At 39.3% G+C, this 15246-nt stretch overlaps 2 protein-coding genes across 3 annotated transcripts in view; one reads left to right on the plus strand and one right to left on the minus strand.

Moving 5' to 3' along the window:
- PPP1R9A (protein phosphatase 1 regulatory subunit 9A) overlaps nt 1-6359 on the plus strand; it is a 325008-nt gene extending 318649 nt beyond the window's left edge. For both annotated transcript variants that reach the window (XM_047752399.1, XM_047752398.1), the window contains one exon: nt 176-6359. In XM_047752399.1, coding sequence (XP_047608355.1) covers nt 176-385 — 210 coding nt within the window. In that variant the 3' untranslated portion in view covers nt 386-6359. The remainder of the gene's footprint in view (nt 1-175) is intronic.
- Nucleotides 6360-8078: 1719 nt separating this feature from the next.
- PON1 (paraoxonase 1) overlaps nt 8079-15246 on the minus strand; it is a 29751-nt gene continuing 22583 nt past the window's right edge. Inside the window, exons 8-9 of the mRNA XM_047753795.1 lie at nt 11326-11454; nt 8079-8491 (exon numbers count right to left, since the gene is read on the minus strand). Of these exons, the coding sequence (XP_047609751.1) occupies nt 8333-8491; nt 11326-11454 (288 nt within the window). The 3' untranslated portion in view covers nt 8079-8332. The remainder of the gene's footprint in view (nt 8492-11325; nt 11455-15246) is intronic.

A 15246-nucleotide genomic window follows, 5' to 3' on the forward strand; every position in this document is an offset into this window, starting at 1 on the left:
CAGCCCCTCAGCATGTAGATTTTTGGCACATGTAATCAGCTCTTCCTCAGTTGAGAACCTCTTCAATTATGTTTAAATTAGTTCTTGAGTTTGAACGTATTGTGATATCAACCTTCTCAGAAGCAGAGAGGTCATTGGTTTTCAAATTCAGTTGGTATATGTGTTTCCTTCCTAGGCTCTTGGGATGACATCATCCCAGGACCGGGCAGTGGTCAAAAAAAAGCTCAAGGAAATGAAGGTGTCTCTAGAGAAGGCTCGGAAGGCTCAAGAGAAAATGGAAAAACAAAGAGAAAAGCTGAGAAGGAAGGAACAAGAGCAAATGCAGAGGAAGTATAAGAAGACAGAGAGGATGGCAGCTGCTACAGAGGGTGCTGGTGAGCAGTAAGACACCAAGAGAAGTTTCCACCTCTTCCTGCCCTGCTCTCCTCCGGAGGATGAAGAAGAAACTGATGATAGGGTAACTTGTTCTTTGGCAGACTGGGGAACCGTGTGTTCAACCACTGCATTTTCTGCATTAATAGAATACACTCTTTAATTTTCACCTACTGAAATAATCCCGTACCACCTTCGGCCTAGTAACAAACCAAGGATCTCGTTGGTGAGGGATGCAAGGCAGCAGTGTCTCTCTCTTCTTTAGGGTGTGTAGGTGGTGTCACTTGAAGAACCACTGTGACCCTGGCCAGCAGGAGCATAACACACCCTGGCATTGTCAGTGGAGCTCCATGCACTTTCAGTGTGGGATCCTGAAAATGGGCAGTGGCTCATATCTGCATGGCCGAGAATACCACTCTGCCATGAGATCTGGGCTGCAGAATCCACTCCAGTGTGTGGGAAAGTTCCCCCTCATTTCCGTGTCTGGACAGTGAGACAACCCCACTGTAGAAATGTGGGTACTCTGCCACATAATTACTTACTATGTCAAAAAGCAAGCAAACTCTTCTGCTTGCTGGGCATCAAGAAGAGAAAACGAATCACTTTTGTTAACCCCAGAAGGAAGCAAAAGCCTTAAGAATGTGAATGTGGGTATTACATTGGGGTTCTGAGGGTAACATTTATCCTCCAGATTTAGCCAAACAAAGAAAAATTCAGACGCTAATACAGCCATGGGATGTGGGGCTCTGTTGTTTACTTTGCTACTGCTGCACGTTCAGTATTTCAGCAACACCGACACACAACGCAGTTCCTTTTCCCCCCAACAAATTGAACACAAAATTGATTTTTAAGGAAACCAACATTTTCAGGTTTCCTCTCCTGGGGAGCATTCTGGCTGGTCTTCAGCCTATGACACAGTAGGGAACTCATCACATATTTTCTACTCAAGAGTTCCCACGTGGGCTCAGTTACCATTTTAACAAATAGACATTTAAGAAAAATAGAAATAGCAGTTAAAGTTAGATTTGACTAACATTCAACCAGAGAAGCAATTTTATTGAGCACACAGAATGTTCCCGTAAAGGAGGGCTGTCAGTTATATTTTTGAGATTTTTGAATGGTTTTTCTGAGCCATTCTCTTCCATTCTTTAGAGATTTCCACTTTACAGTTAAAGTTTAAGATGGTACACAGGATACAGTCTAGCAGTGCAGGCAGTTATACTCATTTTAAAGCCAGTATTAAGAATTTCAGTATTTCGTCAAACTAATTCAAATGCAGGAGACTGGGGCAGAGGAGAAGAAAATAAACTCATCCTCAGAAATTTCAAGTGATGGATTTGTTGTTGTTGTTGTTGTTGTTGTTGTTGATGTTGTTGTTGTTTTGCTTTTTATGCTCATGTATCTGGTTCTCTTTGCTGCATTGGCTGTAAAAACAAGGTCATCCACTTTCCAGAGGACCAGTTTCAAAATAAGAGTTGAGGCCATATGAATCCTTGGACAAGTATTTTACTTCCTTTACTCCATTGGGGATTCTCTGTCCTTATCTTCCACTGGAGGTGTTCTACACACAGAGCTTAGGGGAAGGCTTTTGAAGGTTACAAGTAACAGGTAATGTAAAGGGGCTCCTGCCCATGTAGCTCCATCTTGTATTTTGAGCGTGATGTTTTCTGTTTTTTGTTTTTCTGCTTGTTTGAATATTTGAAATCTGGAATTATCTAAGCTAGAAACTTATAATTCTGTTCTTCCCCAAGGCCTACTTCCTTTTCAGTGACAGAGTATTATCTGTTAAGTTCCAGTTCAGCTCCTTCATCACTAGGTATAGGCCATTCATTTGATCCTCAGAAGTATTGACATAAAGTAACATGGTATTCTACAGTTATCCAAGTCACTACCTAATTTTTCTGTCTTTATTTGGGATATGATAATGAAACTGCCATACTAGGTACTCTATTAATATTTTGAGATGTGTGGTGCTTTGCTATTTATTAATATCGTGAGAAACAAAGAACCACTATCAATGAACAACATTCAACAAATCTTTTCTAATACTAGAAAAGACTAAATTAGTCAAAATCTGTTAATGCTAGTTATAAATTTTTGCTATTTTTGCTTATCTTTGGGGAAAAAAGTGATGTGGATCACACTGGAAGTTTCACTGTATTCATTTTAAGGGTGGAAATGGAAGGGTGATTATCTTAAGTTATGTTTACACTTTGGTAATATATGAAAATGGATGTATATACTGGAAATGTCTATAAGTCTCAGTCTCTGCACATAATTTATGATCTATTATATTGCTTTTTCTCAAATGTCTTAGAAGTATTGTTCTTTAACTTTATTTGTTGTTTAGATCAGTGACCAACTGATAATATTATAAATCAAATTCTTATTCCTCAAATCATTTAGTTTGTGTTATAATTGTTTTGATTTTTAAGTTATAGTAATTTTAGTTCTTCATGAGTTATTTTAACGTTACTAATTAAAACTGCAGAAATATCTTTGATTGTCCAACAAAGGATAAAATGTGAGCCGATCGATAAAAGGGTATGAAAACAAAGTGAAGGACCTCAGATCTTGTGAACATTTTGTTTTCCTATTATTTCCTTTATTGACTCTAGTGCATGATGCCTAATTGAGATTCGTATCGTACACAGCTCCTACTTTGATGCTAGTGGTTTTCAGTGTCCTTACAACTTAACAGAATTGTTGCTTCATGAACCTTAAAGACTTTGTGGTTATTTATTTATTTATTTAGAAAATGAACAAAAAGGGAATACCTGGTTATTATGAACTATGTTCCCTAAACAACAGCTCGGTATGATTCTAACAATAGCCAAAAGTGTTTTTGGGATACAGGTAATGCTTTGGGGGGCAGGCAGTTGTGGTGAGGCCAAGCTGTAGACAGAGAGCATTCTCTGAGCTGAGTGTCTGAGGTAGGGTGTTCCACTAAAAGACTCTCTCCCTTAAAGTAATTCACAATTTACGTAACAGTTTTCTCTCTCTCTCTCTCCCTTTCTTTTTCTTTTTTTTTTTTTTGCCTGAATCAGAAGTTTACTACAGAGGGATAAGTTAGGGTGAAAACCTAGTCTTGCTCATTCTAACACACTGATGAAGATCACCGTTAGTTTCATGACAACAAGGCTATGCTATGGTCTCCTCCTTCAGCTGGGGTTGACATGGATTTCCCACCCTCAACATCCCATAAGCATTTTCAACCCACAGCAGTTCATGATTGCAGTGTGGTAGGTGCTCATTCCACACACCACTTCTAGGAGGTGTGAAATGGGAACCTACCTTGTGCTTCTCTGTGTTGGAAACAAAGAGACAAGAGAACAAGGAACCAAACAAACTGTTGCTTTTTATCTATCATCATCATCACTACCCTGGAATCTTAAGATTCTACAGGCCCAAGCCAGGTCGTTTGATCCAGCACTTTAATTTGCCTTTATGGTTTTTTTTGAAGACACATAATTCTTGGCTAGGTTCTTTGTGTAATAGGATTAACATGTGCTCTTAAATGATAAATGAAAATTCATTTATCTAACTCATTTACAAGTGTTAAAAATTACAGACCAAGCTGCCAGAGAGGAGAACCCAGTTTTTGACTGTAGTATTCAAGCCGTTTCAAAAGGGGTTGCCCCAGCTATTCTAGAAGGAATGTCTGTGCTTCAAATGTGATGTAGCTCCTTCATTACATGGAGCTATTTCAGAATTTCCAACCTCTATTTGAGTAACTAAATTTACTGTCCCAATAGAGCCGCACTTGAGGGGCATTTCAACTTGGTGGGCAATGGTCATGAACTAGGGTTCATGTCACCTACGTAACACCAAGTCCTTAGTGCTTTCTGAATGAAGAGGTAAAATGAAAAGGAAAAGCCCAGTTTTAAAAATATCTTTTCCAACTTACCTTTAATCAAAGGACTACCTCTGCATTGTTCTGAAGCTAAACATTTAAGGATGAAGTTCAGAAATAAAATGTTCATATTTTCTATTAGAATTGCTTTCATTATGATGTTGGAGGTAGGGAGTAAATTCTCAAGAAGAAGCAGGGTTATAAAAAATACGAATATGCTTCATTAATTCAATCCTGAAGAATACCCTCATATGCAGGCAGATCTTGTTTATCTTTGTCTTAGGCATTTAAAGTCTCAGGAAACTTAGTCTTGGTCCAAAACACTGGGGAAAACAAATCACAGCAGATAGTATACCAGTAGTATTTAAAGTAGCAGCAAGAATAGACCCAATCAAGAAGTAAAAGGGAAAAGAAAAAGCCTACAGAAGGAATTTCTCCTGGAAAATGGAAATATCAGGTTCCACCTTATGCTTCGCAGAGGGTCCTTACGTGCTCTAGTGTGGGTGTCTATGTGGATGTGTTGAGAGGATGGTGGTTCCTCGAAGGCTCATACCTTTGAGTGTATGGACCAAAAGTGGCGTGTGACCTGATTCCGGATCTACAGCATGTAGGGGAGGAAAGAAAGGTGATGATTTCCAGTCCTTGGCCCCACCTCAGCCCCAGCTCCCAAACCACTAGGGATTCAAGAATGAATAAGGTAAGGAATTAGAGAACAAGAGGCAATTTCTCAAGAATGTGCATGCCGTTTGTGTAGATGTACAGAACTATGTATGTATGAATATATCCCCCCCCCAGTACATGCACACATACTGCAACCTCATGGCATAAAAATATATCTTGTATATGAAACTTGGTAATGTCAGATAGGACCCTGAGCAGTATCATAGCCTTATTGCCACTTTGTGTGTGTGTGTACATTGAATGGCTCATGAGATTTTAAGAGATTTTTTAATGTATTTCTACTAAATGCATTTATCCTTCTACATGTTTATATATTTTGGTAAAATGGTTTATTAGATATTTGGTATTTTAGTAAGATGAAATTTCCTCACATGTTTGGTTAATGCTTTGATGTCAAGATTGCACATTGCTGAGTTGAAGCTCAGAAGTGTATGCAGCTTTGGGCATTTTCAACTGCAGACTGCAGTTTCCTTGGCTGAAAATTGCATTGTGTGTTCTGGTGCATTTGCTCATGCTCTAAAATGACATTTGGTCACTGTGATGCTTAAGTCACTAATTACCGGGTCTCTGATGGCAGCGTTGCTATCACATGACCATGTATTTACTTCTTTTGCAGAGTGATGACATGGCTAGGTCATCACCAAATATAACACAAGAGGATATGAGCGTGAGTATGTTGTTGGAAGGTGTATGCTTCTATTTCCTTCAGCGATCTTCCTCACACACCTCGATTTCCAGTTAAGAATATAATCTTTCATCCATGAAAGAACAATTGGCCAAAACTCATTAAATTACTTTCAGAAGTGGGAATTAAGAGGCACTCCAGCTAGATAACACCTCCCAACAACATCAGATTTAGTTAGTGCTTAGTGACTACTCTTAAATATATATGTATGTGTTTTCCTTAATATTATTTATCGTCATCACTACTGCTTTTGTACCTTTTAATGGTGTTGCAGTTAAACCACTAGTACACTTGCTACAAATCACTAACAAAACCGGCCAGCTGAAAGGAGAGAAAAAGAGAGTGAATTCTATTCCATTGGAGAGAAGCTGACTTATTTCAATCCTTCTTTATGTATCACTGAAGGAAAAGAGTTGTTTGGAAATCATTTTAAGTCCAATAAGTATGGATAGCATGTTATCTGAAAATTTTAATTTGTACATTTTGGTGTTCGATCATTTGCATGGAAGAGACAATAGTGCCACGTCTGGATTGTTCTCTTGTGCTTGGTTAATATGTACTTCTCTAGATTGTTCCGTTCAAAACGACATTTCTTACTCTATGGTTTTCAGAGGCATTCAAAGCAAAATATCGCAGTGGTCCTTTGTTTTCTGACCAATCTAAAAATACCTGTGATTAAATTTAATTTGTTAGTGTAAATAAATTTCTTGCCAATGAGTATTGTTGTTGTTAGACAACGAATGCAATAAAAAGAGAAATACTAAGGTCTGTTGAAGTAATTTTTTTTTCCTCTTCCATTTTCACCTTCAACTAAAACAAGCCTTGACTGGGTAAACCTGTATTAACTGTCAAAATATACCTATCAATCAAGAGCAAAGTGCACATTTTCCATGGAAATGAAACTAAAAATAAGTTTTAGCCCTGGTAAAGTGTAAATTGGCAGCTAGAATTACATTTGAAAGCACAATTATGGAACTGGGCATAAAGTTAAATGATCAAAACTTCCACTAGGAGCTCCCTTGCCCACCTCTCTGTTCCCATCACGGCTTCACTGTCACAGCTTCTGATACCTATCAGCCAGGAGAAGGTCTGTCACAAATCCATTAGGCAGTTGGCCTCACACAGCATGGGGCAAACTTAGAGTCAGGCCATCCCATTGTATGGTGTTCCCATCAACAATTTTATTTCTAAAACCTGAAATAGAAGACTGAATATAATGAGGGGGGGGTATTAATATCTTTCTTCTGTATACACAAACCCATAATTTATCTGTGACTAAACCATTGGCAATGCCAGAATTTAGAGCTGAACATCACAGAATAAATGCATTGAGCTGTTTTCTCTTCCTTTTTGAATGATTTTGAGTATAAGCTGTCAAATTGTGTAGCTGTCTCATGAGGGCAGGATTTGTATGTTCTACCAAGAACAAGGAAGAACAGAGTATGGTCATTTTATTGATGATACCAAGTGATTCTTTTTAAGGGAAATATCAACCTAAGCACCACAGCCATTGATAGTTTCAAAATAATATTTGGGAGGATCCAGCTTCAGGGGCCGTGAACAGTGTCGCTGAATACTTGCAGACTCATTGGGCATGTGATATTATGCTCACTGAGATCGTGACTACGATAACTCTAATCCTGAAGTGAAGGAAGTGGTTTTTTATCCAAACAAGATGTTCGTGTTTATTACTTTAACTCAATGGTCTTAAATTATCAGCAGCTGGCAGTTCTCAATTTCTCTGCAAAACATTTTTCCCCAAATGCCGGACCATCGTCACAGCAAGTGCGTTAGAAAAACTTTGTTTCTAATGGGACTGCCTCAGGATCCCCCCAAGATAATCCAGCCTGGAAGCTACGCCTTCAAGATAGACAAATAAATGAAGATAGGTCATCTTTTCATACCAGCTTTTATAAGAAAATGGCAAAGTCATATATTCTTCCTAGTCACATCTCTCTAAAGACAGCAAAAGTTTATTAATTTTCTGCTTTTTTTGTTTACCTTTCCATTGATTTCTTTTTAGCCTCCATAGCAAGTTAGATTAGGAAAAGAAAAAAAAAAAAGGAAAAACTACCACCACCATCACTTCAACAACACTTTTGTCTCTGCTGATACTTAGTTTTACCTGAATCAATTATGGGCTTTTGTATCGAGACATCAAGTGAACAAACTTCTTCTTTTCACCAAGTTTGGGAAACTAAAATGTACAGTTTATGAAGGGGAAGTAGGAATGTTCCTGAGTGTGCCAGGATGTCTGGTGGCTTTGGAGAGGGATGCCTGGCACTGAGGGCAGCTTCTTAGCACAAGTCTGGCTGTCTGGCATGTGACCTGGAGGCTCTGGATGAGTGCTGGGCTCTAACGACACAAGAGTTCATGAACAAGACACGGCAAGGCAGCAAGAGCTCATGTCTTCTCAGGAAACACACATTTTAGGAAAAGGACCTTCTGAGTCACATTCTGTGGAACTACTTAAGACCTGACAACTGATGTGATGATTTTAGCCATTTTAATTAAAAAGGATTTTTATTGGTGTAAGAGGTTTTCGTATATCGCAAGACTGATTTGATATTATACTCTGAAAAAAGCCTTTTATGTCTTATCTGCTCCCAGTTAAGCACACTTTCATGTCTTGTGATTGTCCACATTTAAGGTCAGCATGAGATCACTGTGGTCCCTGAGATGTGGCAAGTGGTTGAAATGAAGAGCTCGTGGTTGCCAAGGCATGGGTGTAAATTGGCCTGTTAGAGCTCACAGTAAAGAGCTTTGTGGAACACAGTGCCAATCAGCAGTTTCCCTTTGTATACAGAAGCAGTCGTACTTGCTTGTAATACTGTGCCATTGTCTGCATAAACCACTGTAACTTTGGGTTCTTCTGTTAGAATGTTCTGGATTTGGAGCACCTATCGAAAAGTAATATTAGATTAATATTTTTTAAAGTCACTCAAAACATAACTTTAAAATGGGGTCCTTTCTCCATAAGAAGAAGCCTTTAGGTAAACTATATTTTGTTCCAAAATTACTCTCTATATAAGATACCTATTCCCTCATTAGCAAAATGACAGATTTCGGTCAGGTGATTCTTAACAGAGATAGAGACTGAGTCTTATTGGGGCCAGGCAAGAATTGTAAGTCAGTAGCACAGCCTGGGTGTGGTACATTAAGGATCAGTGGGGACTGTGGTAAATTGCAGGGGGAGGAGGTTTAATTCAGTAATAGCCAAATTATTCCCATGCTGGAATTTGGGCTAGTTTTTTTTTTGTATTTTCAGATATGCTAGTAATCTGGATGCTTACACCCAATTCTTGGTTTTCAAATGTACCAATAATAATAATAAAAAAAAAGAGTATTGCCCCAAAAAAGAACATATCCCTATACCACACTCATCATTCCTCTGAACTTCAGGTTCCAACTCTAAAATATGTAAGATTTTATAAGTTCACTTGCCTTCATTTAGTTGAGCAGAAATATGATTGTATCATTAGCAACAGCATATATAAGCTGACTATACTTGATAGCTAATATTTGACCATTTGACCAATAAAATGGTAATTTCATATGATTCACATACTACAAGGAGCATACTTATAAGCCGGGAGCCCAGGATCATATTCACTAAACTATTTTTCATTTGTAGAATGAGGCGGGTGGGACTAGATGAACTCTAAATTCCTTTTTCAAGCTTGTGTTATTCTTAAGGCTTTAGGATAAAATAAAATATCTTTTCTTGAAGAAAAGATACCAAAACATAGACAATACCAAAATGGCAGAGTAGGAAGGCTAGTGCTTATGTATTCAAGGGTCAATAGGAGCTTTTAAAAGGACCTCTCCAAAACAGGTTGCACCGAAGACAGATCTTTTAGGAAATTGCTATAGCATTAACATGTAGTAATTACTGACTGGGGAATAGTTGATTGTGTACCTTGGCTTAAGGAAGACACTTCCTAATAAAACTCAGTCACTCTTCTATGGGGCAGTGCATTAGGTAATGGATTGTTATTACTTTTTGCTCTTTCTTACAAGATTTATCATGATAAAGGAAGAATTTTTTTCCCAGAAATCAAGCCAAGTCCATGCTATAGCAAATGACCCAAGTTCACCAAATGAGCTAACAAGCAAGAAGAAATTAGAATCTAACATTCTGCCCAGTTCTGAACAGTGAATGTGACACAGCATACATTTCTTTAATTCAGTTCTATTCGGCATACCTACCATGCAATGGTCCTAATAGCTGAGAACTAGCAAAAGGCACATTCACCACAATCACCACATTCACCACAATCACAACTGCCTTGTAAACCCAGAGATAAAGGAGTACGAAGGGCCAATGTGTGATGGGAAATACATATTTGGTTTTCGCTTTTTATCCAAGAGACACACAGGCTTTAAAAAAAAAATCCCTCCCCCTCCCCTCCCCGCTCCACCAGGGGTAGAAGGAGGGATGAGATTGACTCTTAAAACTAAGCTCTATGGAGTTCCTGTTGTGGCGCAGTGGTTGATAAATCCAACTGGGAACCATGAGGTTGCGGGTTCGGTCCCTGCCCTTGCTCAGTGGGTTAACGATCTGTCCTTGCCGTGAGCTGTGGCATAACTGGGATCCCGCATTGCTGTGGCTCTGGTGTAGGCTGGCAGCTACAGCTCTGATTGGACCCCTAGCCTGGGGAACCTCCATGTGCCGCGGGAGCAGCCCAAGAAATGGCAAAAAGAAAAAAATAAGCTCTCAAAAGAATACATAGCAGTAAACTATGTCAAAAATTATACCACGTGTTTGATATAAATAGCAAGTATTTTTGGTACATTCTGAAAACTCAAAGGTAGAAAGGCCCAGGTAAATCATAATAAACATTCAAATGCCCATGGCAAAGTGAGTTTCAAATTCTTGTTTGCACTGAAAAAGACCCTGGACACAAATAGGGTCTTTGAGTACTCTAAGATAGAAGAGAAGCTCTTTTCAGCCCAGATCACTCCAGCCAGTGACTTATGTTCCCATTCTGCTGGGAAGTTTGGCCATCTCTGCTTTAGAACTGGTCCATCCCATGAACTTGGGCATGTACTGACTGATACATGGGAAGAGGGAGTTGAATAGGAAGGCAAGTAACACACAAATGATTAGACTGTAGCAATGTGGCACATGATAGTCTTTAAACTATTGTGAATTCTCAAATTGGAGAAACTCACTATTGAAATAAAGACATGGGCCCCAGTCCAGTGCTGGATATCCTAATGTAGTCCTTGAGGCCTCCCCCTGCTCCACTGTGCTCAGCCTGTTTGAAGCCTGTTCAGGGCTCCTTTGCCTCCACCTTCCAGTAAGTGTGAACCAAGGAGCCATGGAGGATGGGCAACTGAGAGGGAGGTGGAGTGGTTTTTACTCTAGATGCCACCCCTCAACCAGAAGTGAGGTTCCCCTCCTGGCACCACCACCACACATGGCTCTCTTCTTGTTCTGGCTTCTGGCAACCATTTCCACCTGCCTCATTGGCCTTGGAGTACTGCATTATCCACTGTTCATTTCCCTCCCCTACCCACACTTTTGTACATAGGACCCTCATTAAATCCCCTCCAGTTACCCAGTTCACACTCAGATGCCTCCCAAGGACAAATTCCTCTTTATATCTGATCAACTGGTTCATCTATCCAAGTTCCCCTTTTATTTTCCCATATAGTTGAGATTTCTATTTTCAACTGAATTAAACAACTGGGAATAAGGTTGCTGATGTGATTCATTTTTCAAACTAACCTCTGACCCAGGAGGATTCTCTGGGTCATAAAAGAAGACTTTCATGCCGTTGGGGTGGCATCCAATCCAAAGGTCCCCTGTCACAGGATCCACAGATATGTTATCCACAATTGTATCAAAATCTAGAGACTTCCGGATTAAAACAAAGGAGAGAAGGAAGCACAGAAAGTGAAAACAACAACAACAACAACAACAACACAAGAGGTGATGACACTACACCTGGGAGAACCATCATCAAGGCACTGGTCACCACACTCCTAGCTTCAGGGACATGACAGTTCTGCCCCATTTCACTAGCATTCAAGGAATTCCTATAGCTTTCCTTCTATGCCAGTATATAGCCAGTTTCCAGAACACACGAGGGAGGGGGTAGATCAGAAAACCAAGAAATATTGTTAAAATGATGATGAAAGTATTCAGACTAACATCTGTGCATGAACTTAAAACCGGAAGAAAAAAAAAGTTTTAAGTACAGCATAAAACAGTTCCTTCTAGAAAGGCATGTGCAAATGTTATTTTTATAAGCATTCGTAAAACAGCCAGGAAATGTAGATTCATTTCTGATGAGAACATCAATGAAACGTAGGCTCTTCTTTAATGGCTAATCATATCCTATGCAGCCAGAGGAGAAATGATCACCCAGGGTCTAATTTTTGCCTTGGAGTTGAGGGAAAGTTTCTTCTTTAGCCTCCTGATATTATTCAACTCCCTGTTCTTCTGCTATTTATTTTCTAAATATAAGTTGCAAGCATGTGATGACTGCACAGATTGCTGTCGAAGCTTTGTACTGGGATCATAAATAATACCAACGATTCTTAATTCCGTCATTCATCATCTTGGCTGCCTTCTACTGGGGAGCATCAATTTGTTTACCTCTAACTCTCATTTGGAGAAACAATATCTACCAGGTACCTCAAACAGAGGCCAGAGTACCTTAGTGCCCAGAGAGCCTGAAATAATCGGTGGTGAGTCATTGAAGAGGCCAAAGTGTGGGCAGAGAGTTGCAGTGAGCCTATGCTGCCCTGTGCTTCCTATTCAAAATGAGAGCAGTCCGACATGGCCCTGAAGGGACTTGTGGGCTCAAGTATTGAGGCAGAGCCTCCTTTTCACCTTCGAGCAGCACCATCCCTCATTCCCACCCTGGAAACAGACAAGGTTGGCCAAAGGAGGTGGCTGAGCAAACATCCTCTGGCCAAAATCAGCTCCAAGTCTTTATCCCCCAAACCCCATCTAGCTCAGTGTCAGACATTCTAAGCTGATAGGTTAAATTTTTAATCAGTTAAGGAAAATATTTGTCTCAGGGCTTTGCTATTAAATTCAGATAGGGTCATTACCAACTGGCGAACTTCATGGGAGATGAAAGCCTGCAGAGATGAGGGTGGGGAGAGAAAGTGGGAAAAGGACACAGAATCCTGGGGTCCCATTCATTTCAACACACAATTACTGAGCTCCTGCCATGTGCCCCTGCTGAGCAAGCAGCAGGCCTGGGTCCTGCTGAAGAAGAGCTGACAGTCCAGCAGAGAGCCCATCTTGGGCTTAGCAATGAACTCTTCTCCTGCAAATCCACAATTCTAGCAATACTAACTCACCACAAGGCACAGGTATACCACATTTCACAAAGCCCAGTGGAAATTTTTACCTTACTTGGTCAAGGAAACTCAATAAATTATTCTCTTTGGGAAAAACTGTCTCCTCTGTTAACAAATATCCCAATTTTTAGAGAATTGTAACTCACTGAAGTGAGACTAATTCATCGGCTGTGTCTTAGAATTTTTTTTTTTTTTTTGAGAAGGGGATAACTTTTATTGTGGTAAAATATGCATAACATGAAATTTGTCATTTTAACCATACAATTCAATGGCATCAAGTATATTCAAAATGCTGTGAATACACCACCATGATCAATTTCCAGAACCTTTCATCATCCCCAAAAGAAACGATATCCCATAGCTCCCCTTCCCTCCCTTCCCCATCCCCTGGTAAGTGCTATTCCACTTTCTCTTCATGAATCTGCCTATTCTAGGTTCCTCATATAAGTGGAATTATATAGTATTTGTCCTTTTGCGTCTGGCCTATTATTTCACTAGCATAATGTCAAGTTCATTGGTGCTATAGCATGAATTTTTACTTCATTCCTTTTTAAGGCTGAATAATATTTCACTGTATGGCTACATTACACTTGGACAGGACATAAATCCATCCACATCTCATCACAAATTCTAAGAACAATCCCAGCTAGTTTATCAAATTTATTGGCACACTGGGTATAAATTAACTGGTCTTAATTAATATGACCCTTCAAAAGAAACAAAAGAATAACATTATAGTCAGTGGAAGGAGGGGGTCTCAACTGAATTGCTGTGTCAGGAGACAGGTATGAATTGCTGTCAGAAGTGGGAACCAAACCTGAAATAAGCTTTTTCCCTCAATCCCGCCTCCATGAGAGCGGCACCTTCTCATCCTGTGTTGAATGTATATTAGATTGAGTTTTATTCTTATGAAATCCTTTACCTTTCCATTTGCAAAAGTACCTATTGTTATAACCACAATTTGTTATTCTTTCAGCCAGTATGAGTGTGTGAAAGTCCATTTTACTTCAGCTAATACCAAACTAGCCCTGCCAATGATTTTGAATGTCAAACATGATATTACATTTGATGTCACATCAAGGTAATTTTCTTGGAGTGAAGCCTCTCAGGACAGTCCTTGAGATGCGCTGATGGGCAGAGTCACATGGGACCAGATGACAGCACTTCATGCCAGGGCCAGTTCTGGCAGGGGAGCAGTATCTTCGTGTTTTTTAGAAGCATGACTTTCATAATGCTCCACTTTGTTCTTATTTTTTCTCTCCTCTCCTTTATATTTTTTTTTGAAATTCAAATGATTTTTAAACATATGAAAAGATGCTGTGTGTTGTTCATAATCAAAGAAATGCAATTTAAATCTACAAAATAGTGGTTTTTGCCATTTGACTGGCAAGTATCCAGAAGTTTGAAACTATATACTGGGCTGGTAAAAAATACATAAAGAAATATCCTCCAACATTATTGGTAGGAATATAAGTTGATTCAGTTTCTTAGAACAGTTTGTTGCTTTCCATCAACATTTAAAATGCACAAACCCTTCTCTCAGCATTTTCACTTCTAGAAACTTGTCCTCCGTATGTTTTACTTATGCACAAAACCATACGAGGATACGCATAATGGCATCGTTTATAGTCTCAAGATTCTGGGAACTACCTAAATGCCTATTAGTAAGGGAATAGTTAGATACATTATGGTCTGTCCATAAAGTGATAGAGAAATTTATATATGCTCACATGAAATGATCTCCAAGGCGTATCACTAAGTGAAAAAGCAAGGTTTGGAGCAGTGTGTATATTGCCATTTAGTGACAAAAAGGAAGGAGTGGGAGGATGTATATATGCAGATACACATATCTGCTTGATGTGTAAATTATTTCTGAAAAGATATACAAGGAATTGGTAACTGTTGTTTTCTCTCCTGTGATCAGGGAAGCCTTCTATTGTAATTTTGCCATGTGTGTTTACTATATTTTTTTATTCAAAGTACTCTTAAAATGAACCTTTCCTTTATATTTTAACCCCTTTTGATCCAAATCTTTAGACCTGATGAGAATTGGTGTGGATCAAGATGAAACCCTGAAGGTGGCCCAGCCCCACCAGGTTCATTTAGCAGTTAATCTCTTGAGTGCCTACTAGGCGTGGGAACTCTCCCAGGAACGCACAAGAAAATATTCTGTGGAACTTATGCCCTAGTGGGAGAGGCAGACAATGGAAAGATTAAGATATAAAGGATATTAGCAAAGGATGTTGAAGGGAAAATAAAGCCATAAAGAAGGAGATGGGAAGTGTGGGTGTGGGTGTGTTTAGGGAGAAGCAGAGTTACAGTTTAGCTTGGA

The sequence above is a fragment of the Phacochoerus africanus genome, chromosome 11, assembly GCF_016906955.1.
Source record: "Phacochoerus africanus isolate WHEZ1 chromosome 11, ROS_Pafr_v1, whole genome shotgun sequence".
NCBI lineage: Eukaryota > Metazoa > Chordata > Mammalia > Artiodactyla > Suidae > Phacochoerus > Phacochoerus africanus.